The following is a 14,775-nucleotide window of genomic DNA, read 5'->3' as shown; positions in this document are numbered from 1 at the left end:
GCCTTGATCTGTTCCTATGGGAGTGACCCTTAACTCGACATGGTATAATTGTGTACGTTCGGCATTTAGCGGTGTGGGCTGTGGCCTGAACAATAGCCCAGTTTAGGAATAAACCTGTGTTCTGACCTGCACACCTAGAGTCCGTCTCTTTTCCCTTTATGACCCAGCCGGGTCATTACAATATTAACAAAATAAAAGAAAGTAAAAAATACAATAAAAAGCAACACAATAAAATAATAATAACGAGGCTATATACAAGGGGTACCGAGTCAATGTGCAGACAGATTTTTAAGCAATTGAGGCAAGCAAACAAATTGAAATCGTGCTTGGTCTAACTACTGTTATGTACCTTATTAAAGTGGCAATCTGCTATTGGTACATACATTTTTGGACTTTTGAATTAATGATATATACAGCCATTGATTCTTAAGGACTATAAATTATAATTGCACTATGAGATTACTTCAACTGTCAACCCCATCAGAACCCAAAATATAAACTTGTTTTATTGCATTGTTTTTAAATGTGTAATTGTAAACAAACACTGTATAGCCTCAAACCATGGCTAAAATGATCATTTTGATATCATGGATGGTGGTGCATCCATAGCTCTGTCTATAAATGTGTGGTTACATTTCTTCAGCCCATCCCTCAGCTGTTTACCAAATCAGTGGTCACCACTTTGTTGTTTGAACTATAGATTGCCTAGATGGTTGCGTTCATACAGGCAGCCCAATTCTGATGTTTTTTTCAGATCAGCTCTGAAAAAGTTCTGTTGTGAAAATATCTGATGTGATTGGTCAAAAGACCAATTAGTGGAAGAAAAATCAGAATGCAGCTGCCTGTGTAAACTCAGCATTTGTGACTTTCTGAAAAAATTGCCCCCTCCCCTTATTATCTCATGCTGTTTAGTCTTACTTTCTCTTTGCTATTAGAACAGATCACTTCAAAACACAACTGCAATACAGTTAACAGAAAATAATCCCATAGCTGCAGGGTAAGTCTACTTTTGTGATCATTTAATATTCTATGTCTACAACAGGAATAAAACAGTACACATGGTTAAGTGGAAACTGGTAGTGCAGAATTTAATGGAATGTTTTTTAGATTACAGTAATTCTATGAATGTAGAATAGAACAGAGGCAGTAAGTACATTTACAATAACACATTGCTTTCACTTTCTAATTCCAAGAAATCATGTGGTTCAGTGGAAGGACTGAGGTGGTTAAGTACTCTAGAGCTGGATATTGTGAAAGATTAGAGCAAAATAGTTACTGTTTAGAATGTGGAATTGCCTCACACTGCTGTACACAGTTTGTACTGTAGAGAAAGATATTTTATGTTCATGGTTTGCACACTGGTTGTAATTTTCCTGTCCTGAATTTATCTATCTAGACTAATAAACCCCTTTGTCTGTTCATTCACTTTCTATAGATCCATATTGGAGCGCAGAGGTCATTTTCAACAGGGCTCTTTCGTGTAATTTCAGATTTTCATAAAGTGTGCAATATAAAGTAAATTGTTAAACCTACAATACTCAAATCTGTCTGAACTATGGAGCAAATATCCATCGTGCCAAAATAATGTATACTTTAATCAATGACCTTTTTGACCTTCCTCTTTCTTGTCTGTTTAAAATCAGTGGCACCCGAGATTAAATCCTACACAGTTGAGACTGGCAATACTTTGGATTCTCATATTCAGTTTATGAGTCAACTCAACAAGACCACAAGATGTTTTACGGAAGTCGAGTCGCCAGTGGAGAGTGATGTCATCCTGGCTTTCTGTCCCATCGTCTCCCGCGCCGGGACTGATATTGAAGCAGCACTGCAACAGATTCCAAGTACAGTAACTCATCCCAAATATGACTTCCCAAGCAATGTTATTTCCTTCCATACCAGATACAGTGGGGGGGAAAAGTATTTGATCCCCTGCTGATTTTGTACGTTTGCCCACTTACAAAGAAATGATCAGTCTATAATTTTAATGGTAGGTTTATTTGAACAGTGAAAGACAGAATAACAACAAAACAATCCAGAAAAACGCATGTCAAAAATGTTATAAAATGATTAGCATTTTAATGAGGGAAATAAGTATTTGACCCCTCTGCAAAACATGACTTAGTACTTGGTGGCAAAACCCTTGTTGGCAATCACAGAGGTCAGACGTTTCTTGTAGCAGGTCACCAGGTTTGCACACATCTCAGGAGGGATTTTGTCCCACTCCTCTTTGCAGATCTTCTCCAAGTCATTAAGGTTTCGAGGCTGACGTTTGACAACTCAAACCTTCCGCTCCCTCCACAGATTTTCTATGGGATTAAGGTCTGGAGACTGGCTAGGCCACTCCAGGACCTTAATGTGCTTCTTCTTGAGCCACTCCTTTGTTGCCTTGGCCGTGTGTTTTGGGTCATTGTCATGCTGGAATAACCATCCACGACCCATTTTCAATGCCCTGGCTGAGGGAAGGAGGTTCTCACCCAAGATTTGACGGTACATGTCCTGTCCCCTTAGCAGAAAAACACCCCCAAAGCATAATGTTTCCACCTCCATGTTTGACGGTGGAGATGGTGTTCTTGGCGAGTTGAGTTGATGCCAAAGAGCTCCATTTTGGTCTCATCTGACCACAACACTTTCACCAGTTGTCCTCTGAATCATTCAGATGTTCATTGGCAAACTTCAGGCGGGCATGTACACTGCTAAAAAAAATAAAGGGAACACTTAAACAACACAATGTAACTGCAAGTCAATCACACTTCTGTGAAATAAACTGTCCACTTAGGAAGCAACAGATTGATAATACATTTTACATGCTGTTGTGCAAATGGAATAGACAACAGGTGGAAATTATAGGCAATTAGCAAGACACCCCCAATAAAGGAGTGGTTCTGCAGATGGTGACCACAGGCCACTTCTCAGTTCCTATGCTTCCTGGCTGATGTGCTTACAGCCCAACACCGTGCAGGACGTTTGTCATTTGTCAGAGAACACCAAGATTGGCAAATTCGCCACTGGCACCCTGTGCTCTTCACAGATGAAAGCAGGTTCACACTGAGCACGTGACAGACGTGACAGAGTCGGGAGACGCCGTGGAGAACGTTTTGCTGCCTGCAACATCCTCCAGAATGACCGGTTTGGCGGTGGGTCAGTCATGGTGTGGGGTGGCATTTCTTTGGGGGGCCGCACAGCCCTCCATGTGCTCAGCAGAGGTAGCCTGACTGCCATTAGGTACCGAGATGAGATCCTCAGACCCCTTGTGAGACCATATGCTGGTGCGGTTGGCCCTGGGTTGGCCCCGTTCCCCAGACCTGAATCCAATTGAGCACATCTGGGACATCATGTCTCGCTCCATCCACCAACGCCACGTTGCACCACAGACTGTCCAGGAGTTGGCGGATGCTTTAGTCCAGGTCTGGGAGGAGATCCCTCAGGAGACCATCTGCCACCTCATCAGGAGCATGCCCAGGCGTTGTAGGGAGGTCATACAGGCACGTGGAGGCCACACACACTACTGAGCCTCATTTTGACTTGTTTTAAGGACATTACATCAAAGTTGGATCAGCCTGTAGTGTGGTTTTCCACTTTAATTTTGAGTGTGACTACAAATCCAGACCTCCATGGGTTGATAAATTGGATTTCCATTGATTATTTTTGTGTGATTTTGTTGTCAGCACATTCAACTATGTAAAGAAAAAAGAATTTAATAAGATTATTTCATTCATTCAGATCTAGGATGTGTTATTTTAGTGTTCCCTTTATTTTTTTGAGCAGTGTATATGTATTCTTGAGCAGGGGGACCTTGCGGGCGCTGCAGGATTTCAGTTCTTCACGGCGTAGTGTGTTACCAATTGTTTTCTTGGTGACTATGGTCCCAGCTGCCTTGAGATTTTGACAAGATCCTCCCGTGTAGTTCTGGGCTGATTCCTCACCGTTCTCATGATCATTGCAACCCCTCGAGGTGAGATCTTGCATGGAGCCCCAGGCTGAGGGATATTGACAGTTCTTTTGTGTTTCTTCCATTTGCGAATAATCGCACCAAATGTTGTCACCTTCTCACCAAGCTGCTTGGCGATGGTCTTGTAGCCCATTCCAGCCTTGTGTAGGTCTACAATCTTGTCCCTGACATCCTTAGAGAGCTCTTTGGTCTTGGCCATGGTGGAGAGTTTGGAATCTGATTGATTGATTGCTTCTGTGGACAGGTGTCTTTTTTACAGGTAACAAGCTGCGGTTAGGAGCATTCCCTTGTCATAAATGTTGCCGTGTTGAATTTACCAAATCGCAGCAGGAATACTCATCTTTTTAATATTTTAGAGCAAAGTATACACAGAAAACAAAACCACGAACGACTCCAGACAGGCTACTTACAAAATCATAGCAGTGTTAACACAACCATCCACAAACCCAAGTGACAAACATACTCCTAAATATATGACTCCCAATCAGGAACAACGATAACCAGCTGTCCCTGATCGGGAGCCACACAGACCAACATAGAAACATAACACCCAGAACAAACATATACAGACATCTTCTGCCACTTCCTGACCAAAATACTACACAACTACACCCTCTGCTGGTCAGGACGTGACATCCCTTTAAGAGTGTGCTCCTATTCTCAGCTCGTTACCTGTATAAAAGACACATGGGAGCCAGAAATCTTTCTGATTGAGAGGGGGGGTCAAATACTTATTTCCCTCATTAAAATGCAAATCAATACATAACATTTTTGACATGCGTTTTTCTGGATATTTTTGTTGTTATTCTGTCTCTCACTGTTCAAATAAACCTACCATTAAAATTATAGACTGATCCTTTCTTTATCAGTGGGCAAATGTACATAATCAGCAGGGGATCAAATACTTTTTTCCCCCACTGTATTCTCTTTCCACACCAGATTTACTCAATGTGCCAACAGCATAAATTACATTACTAAATATTTTATTTGAGAGGATTATTGGTTTATTTTGACATATTCCCTCATTCTCTTGACAGTTGGTAAAGATGTCATTCTGGTAGTGCTGCATCACATCTTCAACCCAGACTCCACTGTACCTGACAGCTGCAGACTAGTGACCAGAAGTGATGTAATACTCACAGTGGACTGTCTGTTCCATGAGAGCCAGGGAGGACTACTGGACTGTCCTCGCAATGATGCAGCAGTCAGCGCGATTCTGAGAAAGCTGATTAAACAACCTAAGGTTGCTAACCCTAATTCAAGGTTCAGGGAGGACCACTCTCCCCATTCTCCCTGCAACAGCCTGTGCTGTATGGTTACAACCATGTTCAATAACTGTCAATGACTAACTTTAAATAGCACAAAAGGTTAACCTTTTCCCTTAATCTTAACCACACTGCTAACCTTATCCCTAACTTTTAAATTAAGACCAAAAAGCTCATTTTAGTTTACATTTTACGATATAGTTAATTTTGACTTTGTGGCTGTCGTAACTAGTGGAAACCCTTGATTATCTCATGCTGTTTAGTTTCACTTTGTCTTAGTTTAGCCATTGGTAAATGGAAAGGGGTCAGTTGTACAACTGAATGCATTCAACTGAAATGTGTCTTGCACATTTAACCCAACCCCTCTGAAACAGAGAGGTGCAGGGGGCCCAACGCTCCTAACCTCCAGGCCACCTGCCGCCCCCCGGAACAGATCACATCAAACCACAACTGCAATACAGTTGGCAGAAAATAATCCCATAACTGCAGGGTAAGTCTACTTTCCTCATTTCCTTTCATTGACAGTTCATGTTCAATATGAACACCATAACTATCATTTACAGTTGGGTGGGTGTCATGAAAGTATTTCTGATCATTGAATATTCTATGTTTACAACAGGAATTAAACAGTGCACATGGTTAAGTGGAAACTGGTAGTGCAGAATTTAATGGAATGTTTTTTAGATGAGTAATTCTATGAATGTAGAATAGAACAGAAGCAGTAAGTACACTTATAACAACACATTGCTTTCAACCTGACAGCAGCAGACTAGTGACCAGAGGTGATGTAATACTCACAGTGGACTGTCTGTCCCATGAGAACCAGAGAGGACTAGTGGAGTGTCCTCACAATGATGCAGCAGCCAGCGCGATTAGGAAGAAGCTTGGCATAGATCTTATGGTATGATGTCAATTAATCATCATGTTGAATACAGTTTTTCTGTATTTGATGTACTCATTTTTCCTCTCCTTTATTTTACAAACCAGAAGTCATGGCTTTCTATCTAGGATTATAAACATTGTCATGGTATGTCAAATCATTGCAAATTATAAAAGTAACTATACATCATTAACTACTATAATGAACAAAAATAAACGCAACATGCAACAATTTCAAAGATTTTACTGAGTTATAGTTCATATAAGGAAATCAGTCAATTGAAATATATTAATTAATGGGGCTGTTAAACAACAGTCAGTACAACTGTGGATCTCACACCAATCATTCTCTTTCCAGGCGGCAGCGACTTCAGTCTACGACTACTTTTTCAATCACAGTAGGTTCTATTGTGTGGTCATTCATCTGTTCAATTTGATACAGTAATCATCACAGGTCAAATCAGCACTAACGTCTTGTGTTTTATGTTTCCTAATCTTTTCAAGATCCACGTCCTTCTTAAAGACCTTGTTCTGGCAGTCTGAGATTGTGAGCTATATAATGGTTTGTCAAATATTATACATCATAAACTAAAGATGTAGGATCTTAATTTGATCACTCTTTTGTTGCTGAAATGCAAACTGGTAGTGTATTTGCATTTTAAAAAGGCTTCTAAAGTTTGTAATTTCCACTATGAAATTTCAGGCCTTTCTAATCGACCTGGCCCTGGTACCCTGGAAGGATATTGACCTCATCCCTTCAGTAGAGGATGCCTGGTTATTTTTTTAAATGCCTTCCTCACCATCTTAAATAAGCATGCCCCATTCAAGAAATGTAGAACCAGGAACAGATATAGCCCTTGGTTCTCTCCAGACCCGACTGCCCTTAACCAACACAAAAACATCCTGTAGCGTTCTGCATTAGCATCGAACAGCCCTCGTGATATGCAACTTTTCAGGGATGTTAGAAACCAATATACACAGGCAGTTAGAAAAGCCAAGGCTAGCTTTTTCAAGCAGAAATTTGCTTCCTGCAACACAAACTCCAAAAAGTTCTGGGACACTGTAAAGTCCATGTAGAATAAGAGCACCTCCTCCCAGCTGCCCACTGCACTGAGGATAGGAAACTCTGTCACCACCGATAAATCCACTATAATTGAGAATTTCAATAAGCATTTTTCTACGGCTGGCCATGCTTTCCACCTGGCTAACCCTACCCCGGTCAACAGCACTGCACCCCCCCACAGCAACTCGCCCAAGCCTTCCCCATTTCTCCTTCTCCCAAATCCAGTCAGCTGATGTTCTGAAAGAGCTGCAAAATCTGGACCCCTACAAATCAGCCGGGCTAGACAATCTGGACCCTTTCTTTGTAAAATTATCTGCCGAAATTGTTGCAACCACTATTACTAGCCTGTTCAACCTCTCGTGTCGTCTGAGATTCCCAAAGATTGGAAAGCAGCTGCGGTCATCCCCCTCTTCAAAGGGGGGGACACTCTTGACCCAAAATGCTACAGACCTATATCTACCCTACCCTGCCTCTCAAAAGTCTTTGAAAGCCAAGTCAACAAATAGATTACCGATCATTTCGAATCCCACCGCACCTTCTCCGCTATGCAATCTGGTTTCAGAGCTGGTCATGGGTGCACCTCAGCCACGCTCAAGGTCCTAAACGATATCTTAACCACCATCGATAAGAAACAATACTGTGCAGCCGTATTCATTGACCTGGCCAAGGCTTTCGACTCTGTCAATCACCACATCCTCATCGGCAGACTCAATAGCCTTGGTTTCTCAAATGATTGCCTCGCCTGGTTCACCAACTACTTCTCTGATAGAGTTCAGTGTGTCAAATCGGAGGGCCTGTTGTCCGGGCCTCTGGTAGTCTATGGGGGTGCCACAGGGTTCAATTCTTGGGCCGACTCTTTTCTCTGTATACATCAATGATTTCGCTCTTGCTGCTGGTGAGTCTCTGATCCACCTCTACGCAGACTACACCATTCATTATACTTCTGGCCCTTCTTTGGACACTGTGTTAACCACCCTCCAGACGAGCTTCAATGCCATACAACTCTCCTTCCGTGGCCTCCAACTGCTCTTAAATACAAGTAAAACTAAATGCATGCTCTTCAACCGATCGCTGCCTGCACCTGCCCGCCCGTCCAGCATCACTACTCTGGACAGTTCTGACTTAGAATATGTGGACAACTCCAATTACCTAGGTGTCTGGTTAGACTGTAAACTCTCCTTCCAGACTCACATCAAACATCTCCAATCCAAAGTTAAATCTGGAATTGGCTTCCTATTTCTGTCACGGTTGTCGTAGGATGAAGCGGACCAAAGTGCAGCGTGATTGTCGTTCCACATATTTTATTGAACTGTGAAACTATGCGATACATACAAAATAAACTGAACGAACAAAACAACAAACCGTGACGCAGCGTTACAAAATACACCTACTCAAAATCAATCTCCCACAAACCCAGGTGGAAAAAACACCTACTTAAGTATGATTTCCAATTAGAGACAACGATGACCAGCTGCCTCTAATTGGAGATCATCCCATACAAAGCCAAACATAGAAATACAAAACTAGAACATGACAACATAGAAAAACTAAACTAGAAAAACCCCTGTCACGCCCTGACCTACTCTACCATAGAAAATAACAGCTTTCTATGGTCAGGACGTGACAATTTCGCAATAAAGCATCTTTCACTCATACTGCCAAACATACCCTCATAAAACTGACCATCCTACCGATCCTCGACTTCGGCGATGTCATATACAAAATAGCCTCCAATACCCTACTCAATAAATTGGATGCAGTCTATCACAGTGCCATCTGTTTTGTCACCAAAGCCCCATATACTACCCACCACTGCGACCTGTACGCTCTCGTTGGCTGGCCCTCGCTTCATACTTGTCGCTAAACACACTGGCTCCAGGTCATCTACAAGAACCTGCTAGGTAAAGTTCCCCCTTATCGCAGCTCGCTGGTCACCATAGCAGCACCCACCTGTAGCACGCGCTCCAGCAGGTATATCTCTCTGGTCATCCCCAAAGCCAATTCCTCTTCGGCCGCGTCTCCTTCCAGTTCTCTGCTGCCAATGACTGGAATGAACTACAAAAATCTCTAAAACTGGAAATACTTATCTCCCTCACTAGCTTTAAGCACCAGCTGTCAGAGCAGCTCACAGATTACTGCACCTGTACATAGCCCATCTATAATTTATCCCAAACAACTACCTCTTCCCCTACTGTATTTATTTATTTATTTAGCTCCTTTGCACCCCATTATTTATATTTTAACTTTGCACTTTCTTCCACTGCAAATCTACCATTCCAGTGTTTTATTTGCTATATTGTATTTACTTTTGCCACCATGGCCTTTTTTGCCTTTACCTCCCTTATCTCACCTCATTTGCTCACTTTGTATATAGACTTATTTTTCTACTGTATTATTGACTGTATGTTTGTTTTACTCCATGTGTATCTCTGTGTTGTTGTATGTGTCAAACTGCTTTGCTTTATCTTGGTCAGGTCGCAATTGTAAATGAGAACTTGTTCTCAACTTGCCTACCTGGTTAAATAAAGGTGAAATAAATAAATAAAATGTGCCTTAACAAAAAATATCAACCCCTACAAAAATGTCCATTAACAATAATCCACATAACAATTCACATTTCCTGTTTCTGCAGGATTATTTTCCTGATGTAGTAAACTGGCTCAAATTAAGATTCTACATCTGTATACACTAAGTATACCAAACATGAGGAACACCTTTCTAGTATTGAGTTGCTACAGTATATAATTGTCACGCTCGTGTGGAGAGACGGACCAATGCACAGCGTGATTGGAGTTCCACATCTTCATTTTTAGAAACAAACAACAACCGTGCAGTACTGAGGTGCAACGTGCACTCACTCAAAAACAATATCCCACAAAGCAGGTGGGAAAAGGGAACCCTTAAGTATGATCCCCAATTAGAGACAACAAACATCAGCTGCCTCTAATTGGGAACCATACCAAGAGCACCAACATAGAAATATATAACCTAGAACACCCCCTAGTCACGCCCTGACCTACTACACCATAGAGAACAAAGGGCTCTCTATGGTCAGGGCGTGACAATAATGGTATGTCAAATATTTGCCAAATGATAAAACTATACATCATCAATAATGTGCCTCTTCAGGGAGACACTTATAAAGAAAGATCAATAGAAGTGAAACGTATGGATGGTGTCAGTCATAATGGAGCTGTTAAACAAGAGTCAGTACTGCTGTGGATCTCACACAAGTCATTATTCTCTTTCCAGTGAGCAGTGTATTCAGTCTACAACTACCTCTGTACAAGGCTGTCATATGTGAAGCGGAGCTTCTGGGACAATAATTAGGTTTCAGTAGGTTCAAAGTAGGTTGTAGGTTGTCATTCATGTGGTCAATGTAATTAGAGTAACCATCACAGGTCAAATCTGGACCATTAACATTTTGTGTTTCATGTTTCCTAATCTTTTCAAGATCCATGTCCCTCTTCAAGACCTCGTTCCAGAAGTGATGAAAGCAGTTCCACTTTTGTACCAGCAATGAGACATGTTGATTGTTTTCATGGATTACATCTTTAATTTCATGGCCTACTTAAGAAAATGTCTTTACTTTTGATGCTAAGAGCACTTGCGGTTGTAATGTATAGAAATTGGGGCCGATATAAAAAATGTTAATAAAAATGAATGGAAAAAAATAAAGAACAAACCGTATCTGTGGAAGGGGATGCGTTTCAACATCACTGCTAGTTTACACATGCATCCTACTTCTGACACCAGTGTAGCAAATAGTGGGGGGTAACCCGGATTGCTTGACGCAAGAAAAACTTGCTAGCCACAAACTCAATACGGATAGCTTTCTCTTTTGGAGGAGTTTGTAACAGGCATACAAAGGCTTGACTTTTTGCAATAGTTCAATGACTGAGCTAAGCTGAAAAGTGAGGGAAAAGGCATTTGAACAAAACATTGCATTCCGGGATGTGTCCCCTGGTTGGGTTGTTAAAGTCAAGATGGCTGTAAACACCAAACGGAGACGAGAGCATGAAATATGCCTTAAATGAAGTTCCTTACTCTATAAAATCCTTAAAGGGCAACTCCACCACTTTTCAACCTCATTGTCATTATCTTCAGCACAATACATGCACAATACCATTGTCAACATTCACTATATATACAAAAGTATGTGGACACCCCTTCAAATTAGTGGATTCGGCTATTTCAGCCACACCCGTTGCTGACAGGTGTATAAAATCAAGCACACAGCCATGCAATCTCCATGGGAAAAACATTGGCAGTAGAATGGCCTTACTGAAGAGCTCAGTGACTTTCAACATGGCACCATCATAGGATGCCACCTTTCCAACAAGTCAATTTGTCAAATTTCTGCCCTGCTAGAGCTGCCTTGGTCAACTGTAAGTGCAGTTATTGTGAAGTGGAAACGTCCGGGAGCAACAACGGCTCAGCTGCGAAGAGGTAGGCCACACAAGCTCACAGAATGGGACTGCCGAGTGCTAAAGCGCGTAGCGCGTAAAAATCCCTCTGTCCTCGGTTGCAACACTCACTACCGAATTTCAACTGCCTCTGGAAGCAACATCAGCAATATAACTGTTTGTCGGGTGCTTCATGAAATGGGTTTCAATGACCGAGCGGCGGCACAGAAGCCTAAAATCACAATGCGCAATACCAAGCGTCGGCTGGAGTGGTGTAAAGCTCGCTGCCATTGGACTCTGGAGCAGTGGAAAGTCGTTCTCTGGAGTGATGAATCACGCTTCACCATCTGGCAGTCCGACGGATGAATCTGGGTATGGTGGATGCCAGGAGAAAGCTATCTGCCCCAATGCATAGTGCCAACTGTAAAGTTTGTTGGAGGAGGCATAATGGTCTGGGGCTGTTTTTCATGGGTCGCGCTATGCCCCCTTGTTTCAGTGAAGGGAAATCTTAACACTACAGCATACAATGACATTCTAGACGATTCTGTACTTCCAACTTCGTGGCAACAGTTTGGGGAAGGCCCTTTCCTGTTTCAGCATGACAATGCCCCCGTGCACAAAGCGAGGTTCATACAGAAATGGCTTGTCGAGATTGGTGTGGAAGTACTTGTTGTCCACATACTTTTGGTCATGTAGTGTATGTTAAAACGGCGCTTTTGTATGAAAAAATATTTTAAAAACGCTGATTTTCAAACACTGATTCGCGGTGACGTAGGGAGCAAGAAAATACCCTACCTTGGGCTAGAAACTCACTGCAGGTTTTGAAAATCTATGTTTTTTACTTAGAATCCTACCCTAAACAACACAATGTAACTCCAAGTCAATCACACTTCTGTGAAATCAAACTGTCCACTTAGGAAGCAACACTGATTGACAATAAATTTCACATGCTGTTGTGCAAATGGAATAGACAACAGGTGGAAATTATAGGCAATTAGCAAGACACCCCCAATAAAGGAGTGGTTCTGCAGGTGGGGACCACAGACCACTTCTCAGTTCCTATGCTTCCTGGCTGATGTTTTGGTCACTTTTGAATGCTGGCGGTGCTTTCACTCTAGTGGTAGCATGAGACAGAGTCTACAACCCACACAAGTGGCTCAGGTAGTGCAGTTCATCCAGGATGGCACATCAATGCGAGCTGTGGCAAGAAGGTTTGATGTGTCTGTCAGCGTAGTGTCCAGAGCATGGAGGCGCTACCAGGAGACAGGCCAGTACATCAGGAGATGTGGAGGAGGCCGTAGGAGGGCAACAACCCAGCAGCAGGACCGCTACCTCCGCCTTTGTGCAAGGAGGAGCAGGAGGAGCACTGCCAGAGCCCTGCAAAATGACCTCCAGCAGGCCACAAATGTACATGTGTCTGCTCAAACGGTCAGAAACAGACTCCATGAGGGTGGTATGAGGGCCCGACGTCCACAGGTGGGGGTTGTGCTTACAGCCCAACACCGTGCAGGACGTTTGGCATTTGCCAGAGAACACCAAGATTGGCAAATTCGCCACTGGCGCCCTGTGCTCTTCTGAGCACGTGACAGACGTGACAGAGTCTGGAGACGCCGTGGAGAATGTTCTGCTGCCTGCAACATCCTCCAGCATGACCGGTTTGGCGGTGGGTCAGTCATGGTGTGGGGTGGCATTTCTTTGGGGGGCCGCACAGCCCTCCATGTGCTCGCCAGAGGTAGCCTGACTGCCATTAGGTACCGAGATGAGATCCTCAGACCCCTTGTGAGACCATACGCTGGTGCGATTGGCCCTGGGTTCCTCCTAATGCAAGACAATGCTAGACCTCATGTGGCTGGAGTGTGTCAGCAGTTCCTGCAAGAGGAAGGCATTGATGCTATGGACTGGCCCGCCCGTTCCCCAGACCTGAATCCAATTGAGCACATCTGGGACATCATGTTTCGCTCCATCCACCAAAGCCACGTTGCACCACAGACTGTCCAGGAGTTGGCGGATGCTTTAGTCCAGGTCTGGGAGGAGATCCCTCAGGAGACCATCCGCCACCTCATCAGGAGCATGCCCAGGCATTGTAGGGAGGTCATACAGGCACGTGGAGGCCACACACACTACTGAGCCTCATTTTGACTTGTTTTAAGGACATTACATCAAAGTTGGATCAGCCTGTAGTGTGGTTTTACACTTTAATTTTGAGTGTGACTCCAAATCCAGACCTCCATGGGTTGATAAATTGGATTTCCATTGATTATTTTTGTGTGATTCTGTTGTCAGCACATTCAACTATGTAAAGAAAAAAGTATTTAATAAGATTATTTCATTCATTCAGATCTAGGATGTGTTATTTTAGTGTTCCCTTTATTTTTTTGAGCAGTATATATTGAAAGCAGGTGCTTCCACACAGGTGTGGTTTCTTAGTTAATTAAGCAATTAACATCACATCACGCTTAGCGTCATGCAGAGAAATGCCCAGTTCCCCATTATTTTGGCTACCATGGATAGAAGATGAGATCTCAGTGAACAGAGAGGAAGAAGCGAAGAGAAATGGTCCAATCCCATCAAAATCTAGCCATGTGGGAATACTACATTCTGTTTATTAAGCAGACCTCCTGCCTTCTCACCTTTGGGACATCGACTCCCATTGTTAGGGCGGAGACAAGAACATCTCATTATATACATATATATATATTCTGCTTTGAAAGAGGTCTCAAAGGATTATAGTGGAATTAAAGGGTATTTGTGTCTGTCTCAGTCACCAGGCTCAACCCATTTGGACACTTATGGGAGATTCTGGAGTGGTGCCTGAGCAGGGTTTTCCATCAAAACACCAAATGATGGAATTCCTCCCCAAAGAATGGCGTCATATTCCTCCAAAAGATTCCAGACACTTGTACATTTTACATTTTAGTCATTTAGTAGACGCTCTTATCCAGAGCGACTTACAGTAGTGAATGCATACATTTCATTTCATGCATTTTTCTTTGTTTGTACTGTACAATCTATGCCAAGGTGCATTGAAGCTGTTCTTGAAGCTGTTCTGTCAGATTGTGGTGTCCCAACACCCTATAAAGACACTTTATGTTGGTGTTTCCTTTATTTTGGCAGTTGGCATACCTGTACTTTACCTTATATTAAAAGACCCACTAGAGGGCAATGCTGTCCTCATTTCGATGTAATTCCTGCCTAATAGCGGAATGCTTG

The 14,775-nt window shown here is 42.7% G+C and overlaps 1 protein-coding gene across 5 annotated transcripts; it reads left to right on the top strand.

Annotated features, from left to right (window-relative positions):
- Window positions 1-912: 912 nt before the first annotated feature.
- On the top strand, window positions 913-10,858 carry LOC106612415 (uncharacterized). 5 transcript variants are annotated; one of them, XM_082963594.1, is made up of 9 exons: window positions 913-997; window positions 1,436-1,480; window positions 1,644-1,844; window positions 4,990-5,195; window positions 5,592-5,707; window positions 5,980-6,118; window positions 6,455-6,494; window positions 6,601-6,658; window positions 10,614-10,858. In XM_082963594.1, exons 3-8 carry the CDS (start codon window positions 1,709-1,711, stop codon window positions 6,615-6,617), a joined length of 654 nt encoding a protein of 217 aa, XP_082819720.1. In that variant the 5' UTR covers window positions 913-997; window positions 1,436-1,480; window positions 1,644-1,708; the 3' UTR covers window positions 6,618-6,658; window positions 10,614-10,858. The 5 variants fall into 5 exon arrangements, with proteins under 5 accessions (XP_082819720.1, XP_082819719.1, XP_082819718.1 ...); XM_082963593.1 differs by having other exon boundaries at window positions 1,436-1,515; window positions 5,983-6,118; window positions 6,601-6,643; XM_082963592.1 differs by having other exon boundaries at window positions 1,436-1,515; window positions 5,983-6,118.
- Window positions 10,859-14,775: the final 3,917 nt, after the last annotated feature.

Source organism: Salmo salar, chromosome 17, assembly GCF_965601325.2.
Source record: "Salmo salar chromosome 17, fSalSal1, whole genome shotgun sequence".
In the NCBI taxonomy this organism is placed as follows: domain Eukaryota; kingdom Metazoa; phylum Chordata; class Actinopteri; order Salmoniformes; family Salmonidae; genus Salmo; species Salmo salar.
This window is presented reverse-complemented; position numbering and strand designations above follow the sequence as displayed.

Coding starts and splice junctions, on each gene's coding strand:
- LOC106612415 (XM_082963591.1), top strand. Junction 1,845..4,989: donor AGCACTGCAACAGATTCCAA/GTACAGTAACTC, acceptor TTCTCTTGACAG/TTGGTAAAGATGTCATTCTG. Junction 6,119..6,454: donor AGCTTGGCATAGATCTTATG/GTATGATGTCAA, acceptor TTCTCTTTCCAG/GCGGCAGCGACTTCAGTCTA.